A 26,828-nucleotide genomic window follows, 5' to 3' on the forward strand; every position below is an offset into this window, starting at 1 on the left:
ACATGGCCAAGGCAACAAAGGAGTGGCTCAAGAAGAAGCACATTAAGGTCCTGGAGTGGCCTAGCCAGTCTCCAGACCTTAATCACATAGAAAATCTGTGGAGGGAGCTGAAGGTTCGAGTTGACAAACATCAGCCTCGAAACCTTAATGACTTGGAGAAGATCTGCAAAGAGGAGTGGGACAAAATCCCTCCTGAGATGTGTGCAAACCTGGTGGCCAACTACAAGAAACATCTGACCTCTGTGATTGCCAACAAGGGTTTTGCCACCAAGTACTAAGTCATGTTTTGTAGAGGGGTCAAATACTTATTTCCCTCATTAAAATGCAAATCAATTTATAACATTTTTTACATGCGTTTTTCTGGATTTTTTTGTTGTTATTCTGTCTCTCACTGTTCAAATAAACCTACCATTAAAATTATAGACTGATCATTTCTTTGTCACTGGGCAAACGTACAAAATCAGCAGGGGATCAAATACTTTTTTCCCTCACTGTACACATTTCTAGGTAAGCCTGTATGCAGAGCCTGTATTGCACACAGACAGACTGGAACATCTATAAAGTTGTCCTCTCCCCTGCCCTGTCTCTGCCCTCTGGTGAGGGTTTGTGGGAGTCTCCAACACATTCCAGAATAGACTGCTCTGGTATCCATAAAGCACAGATGACGAATGCCAAATATTCCACCTGTGCTTCCCTCACTAGATAAAATTAATCAACTACCCTCCTCTCTATATCATGTGTTCTCTGTAGGCTACCGCATGAATCACCTGACTACTGCAGCACAAGAGTCAGTAAATGCCTGTTAATTAAATTAATAACCAGCATCAGGAGGTCAACTCAGTTCTGAATCACTGCTGACATCTTACATAACCTTGAGCATGTTGAGTTTAATACAATTATGATTTGTAACAATGCTGGTATCATAAGGTGAGATACTGAATGTAAAATTCAAAGCTAGGCAGTCATTGGATTGAAACACTGGGAAGAAAGGCTGAGGTGGGTCCTTGCGACATGGGGCCATGCATTATCATGCTGAAACATGAGGTGATGGCGGTGGACGAATGGTACGACAATGGGCCTCAGGATCTCGTCACGGTATCTCTGTGCATTCAAATTGCCATCAATAAAATGCGATTGTGTTATTTTTCCGTAGCTTATGCCTGCCCATACCATAACCCCATCGCCACCATGGAGCACTCTGTTCACAACGTTGACATCAGTAAGCCACTCACCCACACAACGCCATACAAGCTGTCTGCCATCTGCCCTGTACAGTTGAAACTGGGATTCATCCGTGAATTGCACACTTCTCCAGCGTGTCAGGTCAAGACCTTGGTGAGGACGACAAGCACGCAGATGAGCTTCCCTGACACTGTTTCTGACAGTTTGTGGAGAAATTATTTGGTTGTGCAAACCCACAGTTTCATCAGCTGTCCGGGTGGCTGGTCTCAGACGATCCCGCAGATAAAGAAGCCGGATGTGGAGGTCCTGGGCTGGAGTGGTTACACGTGGTTTGTGGTTGTGAGGCCAGTTGGACGTCCTGCCAAATTCTCTAAAACGACGTTGGAGGCGGCTTATGGTAGAGAAATTATCATTAAATTCTCTGGCAACAGCTCTGGTGGACATTCCTGCAGTCAGCATGCCAATTGCACGCTCCCTCAAAACTTGCATTGTGTTGTGTGACATGATTAAACAGCATGACCATTACACAGGTGCACCTTGTGCTGGGGACAATAAAAGGCCACTCTAAAATGTGCAGTTTAGAGTCTTGATATGCCACACCTGTCAGGTGGCTAGATTATCTTGGCAAATGAGAAATGCTCACTAACAGGGATGTAAACAAATTTGTGCACAAACTTTGAGATAAATAAGCTTTTTGTGTGTATGGAAAATCTCTGGAATATTTTATTTAATCTCATGAAACATGGGACCAACACTTTATATGTTGCGTTTATATTTTTGTTTAGTATAGTATTCATGACTCTACCAGAATTGGAAATAACTATAACTAATAATAATATAATAACTATAATAGAGCCAGTTGTCTGCAACCTACAGGCATAGAGCCTCAGACCTCTTAGACTTCTCCCACTGGATCCTTCAGACATGCTGATTTACCCACTTCCCCAAGCCACTCTCAGACTCACAAACAGAGGACAAGGAGGAAAGGGTTTGAGATAGAGAGGGAGGGAGGGAGAGAGAGAGAGACAGATAGCTTTTACCATCAATTTGCCTCCTTCCCATGTATAGTCTATAGTGACAGATCCCTCCATGCTGCCATCCATGCTAACCTTGGAGGGTGTCCCCAGAGAACTCACTGTGTCCCTGTCCTCAGGACCTGGGGGAAGAGGGTTGGTCTCCCGGGGAAAGCTCCACAGAGAGGTGTGTGTATTAAGTATCGATGGGTATAGAGTGAACATCTGTCTCTCTGCTCTGCCATAAACAACCTCTCCCTCAACGTGAGCAAGACAAAGGAACTGATCATGGACTACAGGAAAAGGAGGGCCGAGCACGCCCCCATTCACATTGACAGGACCTGTAGTGGAGCGGGTCGAGAGCTTCAAGTTCCTTGGTGGCCACATCACTAAGGACCTATCATGGTCCAAACACACCAATACAGTCATGAAGAGGGCACGACAACACCTATTCCCCCTCAGGAGGCTGAAGATATCTGGCATGGGACCTCAGATCCTCAACAAGTTATACAGCTGCACCATTGAGAGTATCCTGACTGGTTGCATCACCGCTTGATATGGCAACTGCTCGGCCTCCGACCGCAAGGCGCTACAAAGGGTAGTTCATACGGCCCAGTACATCACTGGAGCTGAGCTTCCTGCCATCCAGGACCTCTATACCAGGCGGTGTCAGAGGAAGGCCCTAAAAGTTGTCAAAGACTCCAGCCACCCAAGTCATAGACTGTTCTCTCTGCTACCACACGGCAAGCGGTACTGGAGTGCCAAGTCTGGGACCAATGTAGTCTGGCTCGATGTCCACTCACTGGACTCTAGCCACACACTCACACATACTACACTGACACTCCAACACACAGACACACACACATGCATACTGACCCCGCACGCACGCACACGCACACACACACACACACACACACACACACACACACACACAGTGATGGAAAAAGTACCCAATTGTCATACTTGAGTAAAAGTAAAGATACCTCAATAGAAAATGACTCAAGTAAAAGTCACCCATTAAAATACTAATTGAGTAAAAGTATAAAAGTATTTGGTTTTGAAATATACTTAAGTATCAAAAGTAAAAGTAAAGGTATAAATAATTTCAAATTCCTTATTTTAAGCAAACCAGACGGCATCATTTTCGTGTTATTATTTACGGATATCCAGGGGCACACTCCAACACTCAGACATCATTTACAAAACGAAGCATTTGTGTTTAGTGAGTCCACCAGATCAGAGGCAGTTGACAAAGGATGTTCTTTTGGTTAAGTGCGTGAATTAGACCAATTTCCTGTCCTGCTAAGCATTCAAAATGTAACAAGTACTTTTGGGTGTCAGGCTAAATGTATGTAGTAAAAAGTATATTATTTTATTTTGGAATGTAGTGAAGTAAAAGTAAAAGTTGTGAAAGGTATACATAGTAGAGTACATTTACCTCAAAAAACTACTTAAGTAGTATTTTAAAGTATTTTTAATTAAGTACATTACACCCCTGCACACACACACACACACACACACACACACACACAAACACATACATTCAATGAATAAGTTCCACAGACATGTGACTAACAGAAATTGGGGGGGGGGGGGGGTCAAAATCAAAAGTAACAGTCAGTATCTGGTGTGGCCACCAGCTGCATAAAGTACTGCTGTGCATCTCCTCCTCATGGACTGTACCAGATTTGCCAGTTCTTGCTGTGAGATGTTACCCCACTCTTCCACCAAGACACCTGCAAGTTCCCGGACATTTCTTGGGGGAATGGCCCTAGCCCTCACCCTCCCATCCAACAGGTTCCAGACGTGCTCAATGGGATTGAGATCCGGGCTCTTCACTGGCAATGGCAGAACACTGACATTCCTGTCATGCAGGAAATCACGCACAGAACAAGCAGTATGGCTGGTGGCATTGTCATGCTGGAGGGTCATGTCAGGATGAGCCTGCAGGAAGGGTACCACATGAGGGAGGAGGATGTCTTCCCTGTAACGCACAGCGTTGAGATTGCCTGCAATGACAACAAGCTCAGTCCGATGATGCTGTGACACACCGCCCCAGACTATGACGGACCCTCCACCTCCAAATCGATCCCGCTCCAGAGTACAGGCCTCGGTGTAAAGCTCATTCCTTCGACGATAAACGCGAATCCGACCATCACCCCTGGTGAGACAAAACTGCGACTCGTCAGTGAAGAGCACTTTTTGCCAGTCCTGTCTGGTCCAGCGACGGTGGGTTTGTGCCCATAGGCGACGTTGTTGCCGGTGATGTCTGGTGAGGACCTGCCTTACAACAGGCCTACAAGCCCTCAGTCCAGCCTCTCTCAGCCTATTGCGGACAGTCTGAGCACTGATGGAGGGATTGTGCGTTCCTGGTGTAACTCGGGCAGTTGTTGTTGCCATCCTGTACCTGTCCCGCAGGTGTGATTTTCGGATGTACCAATACTGTGCAGGTGTTGTTACACGTGGTCTGCCACTGCGAGGACGATCAGCTGTCTGTCCTATCTCCCTGTAGCGCTGTCTTAGGCGTCTCACAGTACGGACATTGCAATTTATTTCCCTGGCCACATCTACAGTCCTCATGCCTCCTTGCAGCATGCCTAAGGCACATTCACGCAGATGAGCAGGGAACCTGGGCATCTTTCTTTTGGTGTTTTTCAGTCAGTAGAAAGGCCTCTTTAGTGTCCTAAGTTTTCTTAACTGTGACCTTAATTGCCTACTGTCTGTAAGCTGTTAGTGTCTTAAAGACCGTTCCACATGTGCATGTTCATTAATTGTTTATGGTTCATTGAACAAGCATATGAAACAGTGTTTAACCTTTTACAATGAAGATCTGTGAAGTTATTTGGAATTTTACGAATTATCTTTGAAAGACAGGGTCCTGAAAAAGTGACGTTTCTTTTTTTTGCTGAGTTTACATATTACCTCAATTACTGTACCTCGACTAACCCGTAGCCCTGCACATTGACTCGGTAACGGTACCCCCTGTACAGTATATAACCTTGTTGTTGTTATTTTATTGTGTTACTATTTTTCCTTTAGTTTATTTAGCAAATGTTTCTTACTTACTTTGTAAAAAATCTGCATTGTTGGTTAAGGGCTCATAAGTAAGCATTTCACTGTAAGGTTGTATTCGGTACATGTGACAAATACAATTTTATTTGATTATGCTGCCTCTCAAATAAATAGGGTGAAAAGGGCACTTGAACTGGTTTAGTTTGCCTCCATCTTGATACAATGCCTTCTTGTCTATAGTTCAGACAGACATGTTATTGTAGATATGATAGCTTATTGACAGTGTTACACCTCTGTATCACGTGTCATTGCAGTGTAACAGGTTATTGGCTGTGAGTTTGCACTTCATAATGTTGTGTTATTGCAGAGTGGAACAGCTTTTTGACTGTGTATTCATGCATCACAATGACAGGTTATTACAGAATTACAGATCTCACTGACTGACTGGCTGGCTGCTGGTGTTATGAGGCTGCTGAAATCTAGTCGCTTATTTCTGACCAAATACACAAATACTAAAAATGTGATGCCTTTTTCTGCAGCACCTGAGGCTTTTTTATATTGTTTACGGACAGTTTTCACTACTGAGTGAGAACCCAACACAGCTGTCACAAGTCGTGTTTGGCACTCTTTTAGCTGTCTGGGTTCCTTTGAGGATTAGCTGATTAGCTGATTTCACGCTCTAATCAGACAGACAGCAATAGTCCAATGACTTCAGTCACATCCCATAAATCTGACTAGGAGAGTCCTGCCTTAGGGCACACACAGGCAATAATACTCCCATGCGCCCTTACAGCAGCCTTGCTGGTAGGTCATTGAGGAGTAGGTTGTTTCTACTTTACCATTACTGTTCTTGTCTGCCTCATTATCTAGAATATGAAGATGATCATCAACCCGCTGGTCACCATGAATATGCTAGTGAGGTCCCTGAAGGGGTCCCACTCTGAGCCCATTGTCAGACCCTTGCTATCAGATGAATAATTCCCCAGTGAACAGGCCAGGCCGTGGGATGGGAAGCCTGGCCTAGCGCCACCAGCACCAGCGAGCCCCTGTCCTTCAGGGTAGATGGATACCTGATGCTGCCAGCGGGAAGCTGTTCACAGTGCTGTGGAGGCATCTCTTTGCTACCACAGCTTCTGGATCCCCTTACAAGGGCTGGCCACTGGCCGCAATGTAGCACTGCTCCAAGAACAAACTATTCCTGTCTACAACAGCTGAACTCTGTTGTCCATCAGTGTTCAGATATGATCCTGTCTTTAAATATGTGCTCCAAATACAGATCATATATAGGACCCAGGAGTTTTTATTGATCCTCTGATCTAACCAGGAAGAACTCTAGTACAGTATTAAGAGTTTTTTCCTGGTCAGGTCATAAGGTCAGGAAAAACTTGCCCTACCCATATAGAGTGACTGACCTCCCTTGCCAGGTCTCCCTCTGTGTGTGTATGTGTGTGTGCTGGACCATGCTGTACCCATCCTGAGCCTATGATCTCACTCTGTCTGCACTCCAACCATCTGGAGGCTGAACTGAAGCCCTGCAATATGGTCACCACAGCAACCATTAACGCGCCACTGTTTCCATCAGGAAGAACAGGCTTCAGTTGAATTTCCCTCTGCCGTCTACAAAGGTTTCAGCATAGCCTACCTACACTAATTGACAACACAGTCAAAACGTGTACAGTGCCAACACAGAAGAACACACTCATTTTCTGATTGAAAGACACTCAATGACAACAGAGTGTGTTAGTGGAGCAGCAGATCAGATCAACAACAACGTGCCGCGCGTGAGGCGGGAGCAGCAATAGGCCTCGTACCTGTGTGTGTGTGTGTGTGTGTGTGTGTGTGTGTGTGTTTGTCTGGGATTACCCTTTAAGGTTGACGGCAGCTCTAATCCCAGGATTATTACTGAGACACAGACACGTGAGGGGGACCTGGTCTAACTGCTCTTGATATAAACCCCACCCACACGGGACTAACCCTGATCACACTATAAACCTCTGAAAGCTGGAGGATGGAGAACTACAGCTTTCACAATACAGACTCACACAGGGCATTGTGAGCATCATTCATACAGGTACATCCTCTCACCCACCAATTGCTTCCCTGTTCTCGAAGACAGGAACACAGGTAAAGGGAAGTTTACAGTTGTCACGCCCTGGCTCTGGGGACTATGTTATGTTGAGCCAGGGTGTGTAAGTCTATGTTTAATTTTCTATGTTGGTCTGAGTGACTCCCAATCAGAGGCAACGAGTGTCAGCTGGGTGTCTCTGATTGGGAGCCATATTTAACTGTTTGTCTTGCACTTTGTGTTTTGTGGTTTCTTGTTCCTTTTGGTTTGGTATCGAAGGACTTCACGTTTCGTTCTTTGTTTTGATCGTGTGATCTAGTAAATAAATATAAATATGTTCACCCGCAACGCTGCGCCTTGTTCGACGAGCGTGACAGAAGAAACCACCTTTAACCAGACCAAGCAGCGTGTTCAGGAGCCATCGCTGGCAGATCTCCGTGGCAACCTCGACTGGATCAAGCAGCGTGACGAGGAGAGAGGATGGACGTGGGAGGAGATGATTGCGAGTCTGGCAAGAGGGAGGAGAGACCCCCAGGAAATTTTTAGGGGGGGGCTCACGACGTCGGGCCAGCAGGTGTACGGGTTAGAGCGGTGCAAAGCGTTGGCAGAGAAGGCCGCCAGGTTAGGGGGGCCACTGGGCACAGAGGAGAGGGAAAGTGTGGAGGCACGGCGAGAGGTACTGGGGTGTGTTACCAGTCCGGTCCGGCCCGTTCCTGATCCCTGCGTGGGGCCAGTGGTGTGTGTCCCCAGTACGGTCCGGCCTGTTCCTGCCATTCCCACCAAGTCAGTGGTGCGCGTCGTCAGCCCAGCCCGGCCTGTTCCTGCCATTCCCACCAAGTCAGTGGTGCGCGTCGTCAGCCCGGCCCGGCCTGTTCCTGCCATTCCCACCAAGTCAGTGGTGTGCGTCGACAGCCCAGCCCGGCCTGTCCCTGCTCCACGCACAAAGCCTACGCTGTGCGTCGACAGCCCAGCCCGGCCCGTTCCTGCTCTCCGCACCAAGTCTGTGGTGCGCGTCGCCAGCCCAGTCCGGCCCATCCAAGCTTCCCGCACCAAGCCAGTGGTGTGCGTCGTCAGTCCGGCACGGCCCGTTCCTGCTCTCCGCACCAAGTCTGTGGTGCGCGTCGCCAGCCCAGTCCGGCCCATCCAAGCTTCCCGCACCAAGCCAGTGGTGTGCGTCGTCAGCCCTGTCCGGCCCGTTCCTGATCTCCGCACCAAGTCTGTGGTGCGCGTCGCCAGCCCGGTCCGGCCCGTCCAAGCTCCCCGCACCGGGTCAGTGGTGCGCGTCGTCAGCCCGGTCCGGCTCATTCCTGCTCCCCGCACCAAGTCAGGGGTGCGCTTCGTCAGCCCGGTCCGGCCCGTTCCTCCTCCACGCATCAAGCCAGGGGTGTGCGTCGTCAGTCCAGCACAACCCGTGCCTGGGTCATGTCCGGAGCCGGATCCGCCGCCGAGGCGGAGTGCCCACCCGGTCCCTCCCCTGTTGTGGTTGTTTGGCGCGGCCGGAGTCCGCGCCTTTGGGGGGGGGTACTGTCACGCCCTGGCTCTGGGGACTATGTTATGTTGAGCCAGGGTGTGTAAGTCTATGTTTAATTTTCTATGTTGGTCTGAGTGACTCCCAATCAGAGCCACGAGTGTCAGCTGGGTGTCTCTGATTGGGAGCCATATTTAACTGTTTGTCTTGCACTTTGTGTTTTGTGGTTTCTTGTTCCTTTTGGTTTGGTATCGAAGGACTTCACGTTTCGTTCTTTGTTTTGATCGTGTGATCTAGTAAATAAATATAAATATGTTCACCCGCAACGCTGCGCCTTGGTCCTCTCTGTTCGACGAGCGTGACAACAGTGTAAACCTCTCATTTTGCTCCACCTGCGTTTGTCAATTTAACAGCATTCTATTATTCTCTTCTGTACCTCCTGTTGTATCATTCCATTATGAGCACAATGGGCTCCCTTACAGACTGCTTTTTCATGCCTCTGTCTGTCAACACTGAGCTGGATCATAAAACAGTATGATGTCCCCATCAGTAGGAGTTGAGTCATCTCCATCGTAGGCGTACTGTAGTGTACATACGTACACATTCCATTCATAATCCAGAAATGGGCTGTAGACAGCTGCCAATACCAGCAAGCTTTCTTGCAACCCCTAAACAACGCCCACACACCCTCTCTGAACTCAGCAGGCAGCACGCTCACGACTGTCCCTTCAATGTCCATCTCCTCCTCTAGCCTCTGTTTATGAGTCTGCTATGTCTTTAACCAGCCTTACTGCTAGTTTTTGGACAAACCAACACAACTGAATAGAATAGACCCCTGTGCTGCTGCACAATGTTCAGTGAACCACTGGGACTTTGATTGAAGGTCAGATCACAAATTACATGCAATCTGGGGGAAAGGAATTTCATCCTGTAAATCTGAGCGGGAAACTGGAAATAGAAAACTCTGTTTTACTCTTACAGTTTACAGTTGCTCCATTGTTATTTCTTTGATGAACTTGGTAAGTGCACCTCTATATCAACTAGTCAATACTGACCAGGCAAACAGTCAATAGCCCTGGGTCATACTACCCTTTATTCACATCACTGACAACCTTTTGATCCTCAGTGGCATGGGCACCCGCAAACCCACCACGCCAACCTGTGGTTGGTAACCTCCTGTTCCCACGCCTCCAGTGAACCTGCTGCGTGCCAGTACATTCCTCCCACTGCCCACACTCCACCCCGAGCCAGGCTCTGAGAATGTACCAAACAAGCCACGCACCAGGCTGGCTGTTTCACAGAAACAAGAAATCACAGCAGCTCTCAGAACACTAACAGGATGAAAGACATGGAGAAAGACTTGGCTAGAGAAGAGATTCAGAGTCTGCTCTAACAGTGGGTGATCTGTGTTGCCTCAGAGCAGGTGTTTTGTCTCGTGATCTGACATGGCATGCAGTGCTCCGAGCTGAGAGAGAGAACGCCATTCAGAACCCTGCCCAGAACATACACCTGCACAGCAGATGTTCCTAGCAGTACTCACACTCTGCCTACTTTCCTCATCCCTTTCTCTCTCACTCCTCTAGCTCTGTTATCCTAATATATACGCTACATGGCCAAAAGTATGTGGATTCGGCTATTTCAGCCACACCCTGTGCTGACAGGTGTATAAAATCGAGCACACCGCCATGCAATCTCCATAGACAAACATTGGAAGTAGAATGGCCCGTACTGAAGAGCTCAGTGACTTTCAACGTGGCACCGTCATAGGATGCCACCTTTCCAACAAGTCAGTTTGTCAAATTTCTGTCCTGCTAGAGCTGCCCTGGTCAACTGGAAATGTCTAGGAGCAACAACGGCTCAACCGCAAAGTGGTAGGCCACACAAGCTCACAGAACGGGACTGCCGAATGCTGAAGCGTGTTACGCGTAAAAATCGTCTGTCCTCGGTTGCAACACTCAATAACGAGATCCAAAGCCAGAAATCTTGCTTGTTTGTAGGTGACCAAATACTTATTTACCACCATAATTTGCAAATAAATTCATTAAAAATCCTACAATGTGATTTTCTGGATTTTTTTTTCTCATTTTGTCTGTCATAGTTGACGTGTACCTATGATGAAAATTACAGGCCTCTCTCATCTTTTTAAGTGGGAGAACTTGCACAATTGGTGGCTGACTAAATACTTTTTTTCCCCACTGTATAAGCGGGGACACGATCAATGTGGGCACCGTCCAATGTACAGTACTAGTCAAAGGTTTGGACACACCTACACATTCAAGGGTTTTTCTTTATTTTTACTATTTTCTACATTGTAGAATAATAGTGAAGACATCAAAACTATGAAATAACACATATGGAATCATATAGTAACCAGAAGAGTGTTAAACAAATCAAAATATATTTTATATTTCAGATTCTTCAAATAGCCACCCTTTGCCTTGATGACAGCTTTGCACACTCTTGGCATTTTCTCGACCAGCTTCCCCTGGAATGCTTTTCCAACAGTCTTGAAGGAGTTCCCACATATGCTAAGCACTTGTTGGCAGCTTTTCCTTCACTCTGCGGTCCGACTCATCCCAAACCATCTCAACTGGGTTGAGGTCAGGGGATTGTGGAGGCCAGGTCATCTGATGCAGCACTCCATCACTCTCCTTCTTGCTAAAATAGCCCTTACATAGCCTGGAGGTGTGTTGGGTCATTGTCCTGTTGAAAAACAAATTATAGTCCCACTAAGCCCAAACCAGATGAGATGGCGTATCGCTGCAGAATGCTGTGGTAGCCATGCTGGTTAAGTGTGCCTTGAATTATAAATAAATCACAGACAGTGTCACCAGCAAAGCACCCCCACACCATAACACCTCCTCCTCCATGCTTTACGGTGGGAACCTCACATGCGTAGATCATCCGTTCACCCACACCGTGTCTCACAAAGACATGGCGGTTGGAACCAAAAATCTCAAATTTGGACTCATCGGGCCAAAGGACAAATTTCCACCGGTCTAATGTCCATTGCTCGTGTTTCTTGGCTCAAGCAGGTCTTTTCTTCTTATTGGTGTCCTTTAGTAGTGGTATCTTTGCAGCAATTCGACCATGAAAGCCTGATTCACACAGTCACCTCTGAACAGTTGATGTTGAGATGTGTCTGTGACTTGAACTCTGTGAAGCATTTATTTGGGCTGCAATTTCTGGGTCTTCCATTCCTGTGGCAGTCCTCGTGAGAGCCAGTTTCATCATAGTGCTTGATGGTTTTTGTGACTGCACTTGAAGAAACTTTCAAAGTTATTGCAATTGTCCATATTGACTGACCTTCATGTCATAAAGTAATGATGGACTGTCGTTTCTCTTTGCTTATTTGAGCGGTTCTTGCCATAATATGGACTTGGTCTTTTACCAAATAGGGCTATCTTCTGTATACCTTGTCACAACACAACTGATTGGCATTAAGAAGGAAATAAATTCCACAAATTAACTTTTAAGAAGGCACACTTGTTAATTGAAATGCATTCTAGGTGACTACCTCATGAAGCTGATTGAGAGAATGCCAAGAGTGTGCAAAGGTGTCATCAAGGCAAAGGGTGGCTATTTGAAGAATCTCAAATATAAAATATATTTTAATTTATTTAACACTTTTTTGGTTACTACATGATTCCATATGTGTTATTTCATAGTTGTGATGTCTTCACTATTATTCTACAGTGTAAACAATAGTAAAAATAAAGAAAAACCCTTGAATGAGTAGGTGTGTCCAAACTTTTGACTGGTAGTGTACATATGCATAAATCATCAGATACATTTGTAAGCTTTTGCATTAAGCGTGCAAATACAGCAGGATTGTGGGGGCATACATTCACTCGCTCACCATCTCCCTCCCAGTCCTACACATAACACAAATGCATTCCCAGGCACACACACACACACACACACACAACAGTATCTTCAATGTACACACACACACACACACACACTGAGTTGCTCCTAGGTGTATTGAGCAGCTGCTACAGCCTCAGTTGAGCGTGTGCTGGGTGAACACAAGGGAATCTCTCTGACTATGCTAAAAACAGCAGCACAGCCAATGGGCTTTGCACCAGCATGCCAACCCACAATAACACCACTGATACACTACCTAAAGCACACCTGCATGACTACATCGGAGCACGGTATGAATTTGCATATTGTTTTGAATGTAGTAGCAGTGTATGGTTGTGTTTGTGCATGTGTGTGGGTAAGGACGATGGGGGGGTTTACTTTTAATGTTAGCTAGAGGAGCTCTTACTGGAGGCATGTTCAGGGCCCTCTCTGGAGAGAGTGAGCAGAGAAAATAAAACCCTTTCTTCCCTCTTTCCCTTCTCCCTCTTTGTATCTCTATATCTCTCTTTTTCCTCCCTCCTCAGCCTTTCTTTCGATGTGAATTAGCCGATTAAAGCCCCAGCTTGTAAAGCAGTCTGCTGAAATAAATCTTCAATGAAGTAGATTTAGCAACCACAAACAATGTCTTATTTTCACTCATCTACGCTTCTCGGACTCAGCTATAGCCCAGCTAATTCCCCAGACCTTTGCTACTGGCCTCTTGTGAATGTACCGAGAGATTGTGGAGGGACATGGTAGCTAGAAGAGAATGGCAAGGATGGGCTAGTGGATTCACTGGGCTGACAGACACCATAGGTGTTTTGTGCTGGGATTATGGGTGAGGATGGAGGTGAGTGCTGGATCCCATCTGTATGGAATCACATTAGCCAGCCTGTCAATTGCCACTCTGTGAGATGAGCTCATGCTAAAAGCCCCATCAATCTCATCAGTGTTTCGGTGAACCAGCAGCACTCTGTGACATTAATGTCCCATGGAGGGGGAGTGGAGGAGGGAGGATCTGATCAGAGACTTTAAATGGCTCTACCAGCACAATGTGTCCATCATGACAGTAATGTGTCAATGGACCAAAGCTCTGTCATGTAGCAACCTCTGGGGGGAGGTTGGTTTAGAGTCAATCTCTGGAAAGCAGCTTATTGGGCCTGATGGGCCAGTTGTGCTAGTCAGAGTTGTTGGCCAGTTTCCTAGGCGTGGTCCTAGACTAGTATCACCACTACCTGCACTCTGTTAGTATCAATACAACCTTTATATTAAGCTAGGCACAGACAGGGACTCCACCCCCATGTAGACTCTCACCATCTGATATGATTGTCCATAGTCCTCTGAGGTTATTATTCAAATATGCCATGTGTACTGTACTGTATGGCAAGGATCGATGGTCTCTCCAGAGATGAAAGGGAGATGAGAGATAGAATACAAAGAGAGAGAAAAGTAAGCGAGTAAGGTTGAGCATAAAGCAGTTAAAGTGAATGAAGAGCACTGCTCTAATGATTTGCTACTTATTTGCTCAACAAAAAAAAGAAGAGAGAAATAGAAAACTTGTGAGCGAAAAAGCCATTACTGTGGAAAAATGACATTCCTTCCATGGAGAAGATGAAGCTGTAATCACGTAGCGCCAGGCCCTGCATGGGTATGTCTGTAACAGCGATAAGCCCTCTCTGGAAATGGGTATGTCTGTAACAGCGATAAGCCCTCTCTGGAAATGGATATGTCTGTAACAGCGATAAGCCCTCTCTGGAAATGGGTATGTCTGTAACAGCGATAAGCCCTCTCTGGAAATGGGTATGTCTGTAACAGCGATAAGCCCTCTCTGGAAATGGGTATGTCTGTAACAGCGATAAGCCCTCTCTGGAAATGGGTATGTCTGTAACAGCGATAAGCCCTCTCTGGAAATGGGTATGTCTGTAACAGCGATAAGCCCTCTCTGGAAATGGTTATGTCTGTAACAGCGATAAGCCCTCTCTGGAAATGGGTATGTCTGTAACAGCAATAAGCCCTCTCTGGAAATGGGTATGTCTGTAACAGCGATAAGCCCTCTCTGGAAATGGGTATGTCTGTAACAGCGATAAGCCCTCTCTGGAAATGGGTATGTATGTAACAGCAATAAGCCATCTCTGGAAATGGGTATGTCTGTAACAGCGATAAGCCCTCTCTGGAAATGGGCATGTCTGTAACAGTGATAAGCCCTCTCTGGAAATGGGTATGTCTGTAACAGCGATAAGCCCTCTCTGGAAATGGGTATGTCTGTAACAGCGATAAGCCCTCTCTGGAAATGGTTATGTCTGTAACAGCAATAAGCCCTCTCTGGAAATGGGTATGTCTGTAACAGCGATAAGACCTCTCTGGAAATGGGCATGTCTGTAACAGCAATAAGCCCTCTCTGGAAATGGGTATGTCTGTAACAGCGATAAGCCCTCTCTGGAAATGGGTATGTCTGTAACAGCGATAAGCCCTCTCTGGAAATGGATATGTCTGTAACAGCGATAAGCCCTCTCTGGAAATGGGTATGTCTGTAACAGCGATAAGCCCTCTCTGGAAATGGGTATGTCTGTAACAGCGATAAGCCCTCTCTGGAAATGGGTATGTATGTAACAGCGATAAGCCCTCTCTGGAAATGGGTATGTCTGTAACAGCGATAAGCCCTCTCTGGAAATGGGTATGTCTGTAACAGCAATAAGCCCTCTCTGGAAATGGGTATGTCTGTAACAGCGATAAGCCCTCTCAGGAAATATGTATTTCTGTTCCCCTCAAAACATGGTTTTTACAAATAGATCCTTTGAGAAAGCTACGCTAGAGAGAGAGAGGGAGAGAGAGAGAGAGAGAGAGAGAATGAGAGAAAGAAGAGAGAAAGAGAGGGAGAGAGAGGGAGAGAGCTGAGCTGAGCTTGAAAACCAGGGGCTAATCTGCCTTCTTATTCTCCTTTAAATATAAATACTTCCAGGCATAACTCATGAAGATTTCACTACCAGCATAGTATAATCTTAAAAATAAGAAGAAGAAAAAACACTAGCACATGCTAACTAAACTAAATGAAACTGCATTTTGATGAGGGAACAAACATATTTCCTGTTACCCTACGGTTAGTAATTGGAACTATAGCCACTCACTTAGCCAGTTGAAAGGCTGACAGGACACTAAAGAGCATCCCCCATAAGAACAGGAAGTAGCTATGTTGTCAGTCGGTGGCAGCAGAACAGAAAAACTCCTGCTGAGTGAACAAATAGAGCTCAAAGATTCTGATTGCTTTTGTCTCCAGAGCCATTCAAATTAATGATCAGAGCTTTGTCTGTAAGCAGGTGTGCTGGATCTCCTGGAGCATACATGGATGATGGCTTCCTGTTTATATACAGATAAACAGAAAAATATTCACTGTGCAAGCTATGGCTTTGTTATTCAACTAGGCCTTTCTTCCACACATATACTGCAGATGCTGTAGATGAGAACAGGTAGCAAACAGTGAGATGGATTGGAAAAAGATCTCATTACTATGAACTTCCTCTAGCAGTCTCTTTCTCTCCTTCTCATTCTATTTCTGCTTCAATTTCTCACTTTGCATCTCCATCTCTCCATTTCTGGGTTTCTCTCTTCAAGTCCCAAGGATCTCATTAGCTACATTCCTCGCTCTCCTGGTCTGTGCAAAACGCATGGCGTCCTCTAAGCTTCACTCCCCCAGCCACCAACCCACAAAGCCATACCTCTCAGTGCAGCTCACAAATAGCATTTATATTGCTCTTCCTGAAATGTACTATTCCTGTGTGTCACTCTAAGCATCCACGTCATCTTTGTCCATCCAGTGTTATTGCTCCCACCCACACCTGTGTTGACCTCATCTCAGGCCCCAGCAGGGAGGGCTCTGTGCTCCCCACAATGACAGGCAGAGCCAGGCCTTGGCCCTGGTGCTGATGCAGCAGGAGTCACTCCCACAGAGAGCCATGGATAGAGAGGCAAAGCTGCACAGCCTATCTCTATTCTGACTGACACATAGCACAGTAAACCATTAGAGCTTCAGCGATCACACAGAGGGGGGTTGAACTACAGGGCACTACAGGGAATCTCCTCTCTCCTCTCTACCCACAGCTAAAGATGGTTAACTACAATACCCATCTATCCCCACTAGCCTGTATAACATTGTGAGCCTGATGGATAATTATATAAAGTGCTAATTGAGTCATGGATTCCATCCTGTAGCAATCACAAAGCAGCTGTACTTGGCTAATAAAGAAGGGTAATAATGGGAATTTCATTTAAGCTCTTTTCTTTGTTACAAAATAAAACAGAGCTGATTATGGAACTCTAAAACTGGGAACAATAGCAGCCATTCTCCAGATTAACATTTCCAAATGAATTATGCAAACAAACAAAACAATAAAACAACATAACATAGAAATATTAGACTATAAACAATAGGGGAGCAACTTTTAAAAGCATTAGTGGCCAATTTCCGGAATGCAGAATTGGTTTTGATCAAACTCACTGACCGTAATGGGGCATTAGGAATGGAGGGATAGAGACAGCGATAAAGAGCTGGAAACAGACCGGGGGAGAGCGGTGAGAAGGACAAAGTGTGTGGTGAGGAAGAGAGGGGAGCATCTGAGGTATAGTGTGTTTCAGGGCAGGCAGAGTGACGTAAGGGTGAGGAGTCAGCCCCAGCCCCAGCCCCAACTCCAGCTCCAGCCCCAACTCCATCTCCATCTCCATCTCCAGCCCTAGCCCCAACTCCATCTCCAGCCCTAGCCTTAGCTCCATCCCCAGCTCCAGCTCCACCCCCAGCTCCAGCTCCATCCCCAGCTCCAGCTCCAGCCTTAGCCCCAGCTCCATCTCCTCTCAGCACAGCACTCTGTCTCTGCATTCCTGAGGGCTGGCACAGCACCAGACAGCCCCACCCACTGAGGCAGGCCAGACTGGCAACAATGAGCAGAGCCCCAGACACTCATCCCCTCACAATACAAACAACAACGTCATCACCATCACCACTCTGACTGACTCTCATACTTTCATTATCAGTCACAGTAAGAAACAGAGCTGTCAACAGCAGAACCATTATCGCTAACAATTGCACAACAACATAAGACATAACACAGTATTTAATCATGAACACACACTACACACTGCACTACACTAGAATTTTCTGCTAGCTCACCTCGAAACTCATTTTCATGATTGACAACTGATTTAAAACACATCTACAGTGCCTATAACAAACAAGCATCAACAGTAGCACTGGCAAACAACTCACTTACACAGTGACAAGGCCACTTCAACAGTCAACAGGCATTGGAACAATATATTATTTTACCTTTATTTAACTAGGCAAGTCAGTTAATTAAGAACAAATTCTTATTTACAATGACGGCCTACCCCGGCCAAACACGGACGACGCTGGGCCAATTGTGCGCCGCCCTATGGGACTCCCAATCACGGCCGGATTGTGATACAGCCTGGAATCGAACCAGGATCTGTAGTGACGCCTCTAGCACTGAGATGCAGTGCCTTAGACCTCTGCGCCACTCGGGAGCCCATGACTCAGAATACAGTGAAATAAGGTCAACATCAATAGCACAGAGCTTTAACCAACAATGTAAGCTAACAATGAGGAATGAGGTTTCTCCTATAAATAACTCTCCTCTCCCACCCCATCCCTCTCCCCTCTCCCCTCTCCCCTCTCCTCCCATTCCTCTCTCCATGCTACAGCCTCACCTCTCTTCTGGATGATGATCCTGAGAAGTGGATTGGCTGAGGACAGGGCCTTGTAGAAGTTGTCATCGTTGTTGATTGGCAGCAGGTCACCGTAGATGTCTGCGTATCCCAGCAGCACCTCCACACCGGGGATGCGGTGAACAGTCTGCAGCAGCCGGTAGAACTCCTGAAAGCCACCGGTGCCGCTCTTCTTCAGAGCGAAACGTCTGTACTCCGCCTCAAACTAGAACACAAAAGGTCAGAGAACATTGTGTCATGAAAGCAATAAAGCAAACTCATAAAGAATGGTGCAGCAACAAAACCCAGACGATTGATCCAGACTCCAATAAAAGCCTCGGCCATGACATTGCCCTTCACTAAACAATTTACAATTCACCTCTATTCCTTTTCATGGATGCATTCTGGTCCTCATAACATAACCTAGGTATTAATTTGACTAGACACAGAACTAGACATATAGACATAGTCCAGTATGTAACAACTGGGATCATGTTCTGAGATGTCTCACTAGGTGCAACACAGTGGAGTGTGGGTCATTGTGAGGTAGCCGTGTAGCACAGATACATAAAGATCGTTTTGGGGACAACACAAGCTGTGAGATGTGCTTGTTTGTGTGGAGCTGCTGCCCTGCACGGCCAGTGAATTTACCTCTGAGGTGCTTATCATACAGAAGGTTGTGTCACTCCTCTCACATAATGTGCAATCCTTATATGGGGATATAGACTTCCTCAATCACAAAGACAGGGAGACAGATAGACAACAGATTGGCAGACTGATACAGATTACACAGGGAAGGAAAAACAGGCAGGCACGCAGAGATAGGATGGGCAAACAGAGCTAGACAGTATGGAGTGGACTGGAGAGTACTGTATGGTGCACCACCAGTTTTCATAATAGCATGATTGACTGGTTTATGTGTCCAACCGTATTTACAGACTGAAACAAATAATGGGAGATGTACTTTGTGAGTGATTGTAGATCCTTACAGAAAATGAGTGGTCAAGGGCCTAATCTCCTTTTCCTCTCACGACTGTACCTCTGCAGTGGTTTACTTTTGAAGAAGAAGAATATATTGCATGCTTTACTGAGCAGAAAGGGTGACTGATTATGCCATTTCCACCCATTCACATATAACACAGCTTCTGAGCTTCAGTCTATTTCACAAAGATCAGAGCAGAGCTGCAGGGGAAATCACCATATTTATAATGATCATCAGAGATACAATGCACACTCTCATCTCAAGTCTTAACACATCATCTCTGTTTGCTCTTTATCTCCCCTCCTCTGATGGTGGTATCTATGAGGACATGGAGTTTTCATTTTGTAATGATATCAAGGAATGTACTCTGGAGAGCGAAGTCAAACAGTTTAGCTATAATTCCTTAGTTCTCTTCATACCTTAATGAGCCATTTGGGTGGATACAGTAAATTACTGTATGGGCAGAATGGCTTCTATCAATTCTGATTAAATCAACTCTGCCTAAATATCACCTTCATACAAAGTTATCAAGTGAAAGAGCATTTGAGTGTGTGAATATAGAAGGTGATGGTAAATGTGTGAGAAAACAAATCAATGAGTGAGTGAGTGCTGGACAAGTTAGTGTAGAAGATTCTACTGTTTTCCCAATCATCCCAGGGTGTCAATGAGTCAAGAGAGGCTGTACTAGTTTGCAGAAGCCATCCCTCTGGAGAACCGTGTTAAAGGCTGGAGAACAGGGGAGCAAACGATGGGCCTATTTGTCTTCGAACCATTTTAAGATGCAGTGCTGCTGCTGAGGCACATACTTGAGATACTAACAGAATTAGAAAGAATCCACTGTCAACAAGTTGTTAAAAATCACTGTTGAGGAGAGCCAGAGAGACAGACAGTGAGGCAGTTGCACATTACACTGCAGAGATATTGCCTGTATAGATTTCCCCATTAGAGTTTAACACCACAATCAGTAGCATATTGTCTGAATTTGATAAACACACATGACCTGTGCATTAGGACCATACTAGGTTGTTAAAGTTCCAAGGCAGCTATTTTTATCTCAATATCAAATCATTTCTGGGTAACAATTAAGTACCTTACTGTGATTGTTTTCAATTAAAATGGTCAAGAAGAAACAAAAATAGCTTCTTAGCAAAGAGCAATTTCTCAAGCAAGAATTTTGCTAGGACTGTCTTCGTGTGGGCTGAGTGTGGAGGGGAAATCCAAAAACTAGCTGTTTTGGGCAGAGAGGTTTGGAACTCTCTTTCTTATTGGTCTATTAACTAATTTACCGCCTGAGGCAGGCCAAAACTCTATCCCACCAAAACAAGCTGAGATTTCAGGTGGTCTTTTCAAACAGCTCTTTAGCAATAAAATATATATAAAACACAGGAAAATCACGTTTTTGAATGAACTGGGCATTTAAAGATTCTGACCTGTAGTGAACAACAATAGTCAAATTGAAAAAGTGATCATCAGTTATTAACCCTATTTTTTTATTTTATTTTTACATAAACTCAGTTACCAATTTTGCTTTGTCTGAGAAAGAAGTGCATGGAGGCATGGGTTTTACTTTTCACACTAGCTCATTCTTGTCTTGAAATGAAAACATGCAGTCTAAAAAAGGAAAACTACAAACACTATTGAATTTGAGATCTAGTGACAGCTATAATTAGATTATTTTTGCAACAACTTTATTCCTGTTGAATTCCTAGCTCTTTGAGTACTCTTTATCTTCGGGGGATCCATGGACCCATTGCAAGTTGTACATTTGCAAAAACATATTTGTTGCCTGGACAGACAATGTGTGTAAGAAGTATTGTCCTCACTGTTATTAAGGACAACTTAACCAATATGTCAGAGTATAATTGACAGAAGGTCAGTTGGTTTTAACTGATGAGGATGAGAATGATGATGATGATGATAAATGATAACAAATATATAATTATATTTATGATAATTTGTACAGGTAGGCTACGGTATTGTATTGGCTACTATGGCCTATGGCCTATTCAATTATGGGGCAATTCATAAACAGTGGGGTTTAGAAGCCATATGGTTTGTAGTATCGCTACTAGGCCTACTACCATGTTTCATGCATAGCCTAATTAATTAGCCAGGCCCTATATTCTAATTAACCACGTACAGTTACGCTCCATTCTGCACCATAGCAGCGCGCTACAATGCATCACAGAAACAGCAACTGACAGTGCGCTTTCAGAGCAGAGAGCGACCATGCGAACTGTCATAGCCTCCTGGCCTGCGGTTTCTGTCCACTAGTTACCACAGCCACAAAGTAAAAATTGGCTATATCGTATAAATTTATGAAAACAAAAATGTGCCTTTTGGGCTCATTTAAGGTTAGGATTAGGTATAAGATTATCAGTGTGGTTATTGTTAGGGTTAGGTTTAAAATCAGATTTTAAGTAGACACATTTTAGAAATGGGCGGGGTATATGACTTTGTGACTGTGGTAACCCCATGGATAGAGACAGACAGACACGCTCCACGCTCGCGCCCGGAACGTCGTGGTGACAAGCATAAAATGAGGACACACCAACATCAGTGTTTCGTGCTCTAATATGATTAGTTTAGTGGGGGATTCAAGAGCGCCGTTGTGACAGATAGCGCAATACGGACAGATCCCATTTATAGGCTACATCTTGATTTTGTAGCCCATGCGCGTGCCTGATACGGTAGCCTACCAACCAATAAACCGCTGTCTACCGGTTCGTTCCACTGTAACCGCATTATGAATGTGAAATGAATTAGCCAGCCACTTACTTTGCTCTTGACCTCGACCACATTGTCCGTGTTTTTCAAGGGGGTCCTCTGATGCCTTGACATGTTTGCGCGTTGAACCCCGGCGGATAGAACCATCCACAGGCTTTCCTCGAAACGGGTTTGAGTAGATAGTCAGTCACTTCGTTGTAAGCTCATTTGCTCGCAACAACGTGGGGGCTAGATAGACGCACAGGTACAGTCCTTGAACAGTCCTGGTGCTGTAATAGGAATCAGATATGTATGGGAAAAGGGCGATGGGCAGAGCTACACCACTGCCTCAATAACAATGACGTCACATAGACACGCCGCTTGAAGGCGGGGATGGGGTCGTGCGTGGTGTCAGATGAAATGTTTCAGTTGGTGTTGCCCTGGAGACAGAGAAGGTGAGACAAGGCCAAAGATGGTGGATAAATGAAGATAGTCAGAGAGGAAAGAGGCGAAACGAGAGGGTTTACTCCGCCCAAAATCTGTCCCAGATAAGCCTTTTTTTGTATGGAGGTCTATGAGAAAGTGTCAAATTACGTGAAGCTTATTTGATTGAATAGAAGTTTCTTAATGTTTTGGCTGTTACAAATGTACTTATATAAGTGGATGCACGTGGTATTCCGGCAACTGTAAGAAAAACCACATATACTGCTTTCAAGTAGGATTTATGGTATTTTGCCTGTAAAAAAAAAAAGGGCAATGTTTATATGAGCACGTTACAAACAGGCCCATTTTTACCACATTCTTGCCTGCATACACATTGTATACCTCCCATGTGCATGCATGCCGAGGAAGAGTGTTAGTAGTGGTGTGCAGATGTGGGTAGGCATCTATTTTAATCAATCAATTGAGAATATACCCCATCAATAAGTAATCCATTATTAACTCATTTAGGCAGCTCCTAAGAAACATTATAATACTAATAAAATGTATTTTCAAAATAATAATATAGCATATTTTTGGTTTAATTAGGCCTATGTTATGGGCTGTGCAGCCATGACTGCACCATCTAAATGAAATCAATAGTTTATTTTGTTCATTAAACAGACAAGACACATCTACCCGATAACAGTCAACACACATTTTATTTTAAAAAAGTGATATTTTGAAACAGAGCCCAATCTCATGCTTTTTAAAATCCAAGTTTAATCTCTTTCGTACCCTCACTCCACTTTGTTAGGGAGCATGGATAGGGTCTTACCATCATCATGATACCAATAGAACATAAATCCCAATCGAAACGGTGCTGACATTATCATCTAGTTGACCACATGTGGGTAGGCTATTGCTTCAAATGTAGCCTATTACAAGGATTGGATGACTTTGGGAGTTTCAGTAAGCAACAATTTGATACATGCCTTCAATTGCATTAGCATACTTTTTTCCAATATTTTCGTAATTCAGTAATATTTATTCCGACAGTAATTCTTTATGGATCCATCCAGTTGTGGTTAAGAAAACAGTGCATGCTTGGTGGTGGGCTATGCGAAGAGAGTTTCACAGTCTCTCTCTCTCTCTCTCTCTCTCTCTCTCTCTCTCTCTCTCTCTCTCTCTCTCTCTCTCTCTCTCTCTCTCTCTCTCTCTCTCTCTCTCTCTCTCTCTCTCTCTCTCTCTCTCTCAGCACTGATACTCCAGCTCCATCCTCCACTCAATAAGATTTAGTACCATGACCTTGTGTAATCAGTATCACTCTGTGTGTCTCTGGCTAAGGAACATGTGTTTGGTATGGCATGTACCCTACTAACTTATGTAAGTGCCTCAAAAGCTTTCCAGATTAGGATACTAAGGATTAGATTGTTCATTTTGTGTAGCTAAAGCAATCATTCATGAATGAGATGTTTGTGATCTAACCTTCTCTGTTTCACCCCTGTATTTTGTACCATCTTTCTCTTCATTCACAGTTCAACCTGTTCAGACTGGGACAATGACAACCTCCTGACTAAAAGCTGACACCCGACCAGATCTCTAGCAGCAAATGTATTTAGTGTGGAGCTCCCTCCCGGGGCCCCACAGTGTCTCAGATGATGGAGAGAGCTGGAATGCAGGAATGTGGAGAGATAATCCTGCAACCTCAGTGGATGCTGCTCAACGCCTGCCAGTGCTTTGAACTTCACACCGCTGCCAAGGGGGCCAAGCAATTTCCTGAGCTCTTCTCAGAGGAAGGTTCCTGTAAATGCATGCTCCACGTCAGCATGCAGGTGTCCATGGAGCCTACCCACATGAACACAAATATATTTAATATGGTTAATGCTGCTAATAAACAGATTCTGATCATGAAACTCCTCCATCACCCAGGAGGAAAGGGTGCATGTCAAAGAAACTCTATACGTTTGCAGTTTCACCTCTGTAGCCACACCCTTGAGAGAGTCACAGGACAACTTCCATCAGAATTTCCTCTCGTTGTTGCCTAAGAATGTAAGCGACTGTATGTGAGTCAGCCATGTCAGGTTTCTGAGCAGTAATGTTGATAAGATATATAATGCTCCCACCCCTGACTCCATGTCCTTCTGGCGACTGCCCAGGAAAAACATTCTCATCTAACAGGGATGTAATTCACTCTATAGTGACTGAAAATACTACTAAGACAAGGTTATCTCTGTGAAATATTAAATTAACTGGTATCCTGAAATGCAATATTCTTCCAAAACAAAGTAATATGACATCAACACAGGTGTGATGTCTCTGTCTGACATCTCTAATTTGGGGAAACTACAGTAAACTACTGGGCAAATGTTACAGAGCGTTTTCAGTAGCATATGTCTATCAGAAGCACTAGCACAGAAATCTAAAGCCCTGTGATAGCTGATAGATAGACTGGTGGGGGGGACAGGTACAGGTGATGACGTTGAAGAGATGTTTCCTCTTTGAGATGCCTCTATTCATATTCTGCTACCAAACAGACAATGGGGTGGGGGGTGGGTGCTTCAGTCTCATGGTTGTGATTCCTATTGTTGTATTCAATAGCTGCCACTCACCCACTGTTGTGGTACTACCTTTCCACGGCCACCTCTCTGGTTATTCACCTTTTCACGTCCTCTTCGAATATAACGTTTATAAATTAGATTGATTTACTTAATTGCCAACAGTTGTCTCCTCCACACCTTTTCTGATAAGATTTTATAGGGAAAAGAATATGCTGTACCTTTACTGTAACTTATCTGAGCATACTATCACCACCACCACTACCTGAGCAAGAATACATATTCAAACTTGTACCAATAGTACTGAAGACTTGCCAGGGTTAAAGAATTTAAGAGAGACACCAATTATAGTGCAGCAGAGCAAGCAGCAGATGCTTAAATGATTAATGAGATATAACTGACAGCCTTTTTTTCATTGAATGAATGGGTCTATTAGTAATGTAAATATACATAGCCAAGCCATCCCCCAGTAAACACAACACAGTGTACCCAAGGTGGATGATGCAGGTGGAACCTGTGCAGTGCTCTAAAATCTGAAGAAAGTAATGTGGAATGCTGTAGAAGATTCCTGGGGTGGGGTGGTGGTTGAGTAATGTTGTCAGACCAGCCTGTCCACTCTGGGCCCTGCATACCCTCAGCTCTCTGACTCCCACACCTCTCAGCAGGTTACCAGGTCCGACCGCTGGCTCAGAGCAGCCTGGCTACCTACCCAGCATTCCTCTGGCTTTAGTCAAAGGATTCCGGCATGGTATGTCACTGCATCTAGTGCAGGGCAAGTTGCTGTAGAGGTCCCATACGTCTTACTGGAGCATTCAGACATTTCTGAGTCAAGCATCAAAATAAAAAGAGACTTAACTCTGTAAAGAATGTTTCACTGTGATGGGGGACTCTAATATACTTTGTAGGAGTCAAACTAATGCACATAGACAGTAGTGAGATAACCACTCATGGTTGGCCTACAATCAGCCAGGTGTATTCATAGCCCTAAGGAGAAATACGAGCTTGTACACATTCTTTCTTGTAATGTGTTTTCGTCTGGTTGAAATGCCAATCATGACACATCATATACAAGCTTGTTTAGCTGTTTGTGTCCCTTGAAGATAAAAACTAGTTAGCTTATCTGAATGCTTGTTTTATTTATTTACTCATCCATAAATCCATAACTTTTCAGTATGATTAATCATGACTGCGTGAGGATTCAAGATTGATTTTACATTTTAGTCATTTAGCAGACGCTCTTATCCAGAGCGACTTACAGGAGCAATTAGGGTTAAGTGCCTTGCTCAAGGGCACATCGACAGATTTTTCACCTAGTTGGCTCGGGGATTAGAACCAGCGACCTTTCGGTACTGGCACAATGCTCTTAACCACTAAGCTACCTGCCGCCCGACATAACTTAAATATATTGGATTCTGGTGAAAACAAGTATTATTCTTAATAATTATTCGACTACTGTAACTGGAATGTGAAAGGTAACCATGGTCACCTGACTGAAACGCTTTATTCTCGAGTTGAGAGGAGATACTGTTTGTGTGTGTTTGTTCACTCATGGTGTATGTGTGGGCCCTGTGTAGCTCAGTTGGTAGAGCATGGCGCTTGCAACGCCAGGGTTGTGGGTTCGATTCCCACAGGGGGCCAGTAGGAAAAAAAACATGTTTGCACTAACTGTAAGTCGCTCTGGATAAGAGCGTCTGCTAAATGACTCAAATGTAAAAATGTGTGTTTACGATGGTCTAGTTTCAATGAAGTCATGTGAAAGTTCCTTATCTGACATCAGCACCTACCATACCTTGGAGAGAGATTGTGAAAGGAAAAAGCATCCATTTATGTCTTGCAGATATCATTGGTCCATCTTCTCACCACT

The 26,828-nt window shown here is 44.8% G+C and overlaps 1 protein-coding gene across 1 annotated transcript in view; it reads right to left on the minus strand.

Moving 5' to 3' along the window:
* LOC311137192 (partitioning defective 6 homolog alpha-like) overlaps window positions 1-22,154 on the minus strand; it is a gene marked incomplete at both ends in the record, with an annotated part of 32,075 nt that extends 9,921 nt beyond the window's left edge. Inside the window, 2 exons of the mRNA XM_084171552.1 lie at window positions 18,302-18,524; window positions 22,059-22,154. Of these exons, the coding sequence (XP_084027678.1) occupies window positions 18,302-18,524; window positions 22,059-22,154 (319 nt within the window). The remainder of the gene's footprint in view (window positions 1-18,301; window positions 18,525-22,058) is intronic.
* Window positions 22,155-26,828: the final 4,674 nt, after the last annotated feature.

This window comes from Coregonus lavaretus (assembly GCF_964263955.1).
Source record: "Coregonus lavaretus genome assembly, chromosome: 11".
Classification (NCBI taxonomy): domain Eukaryota; kingdom Metazoa; phylum Chordata; class Actinopteri; order Salmoniformes; family Salmonidae; genus Coregonus; species Coregonus lavaretus.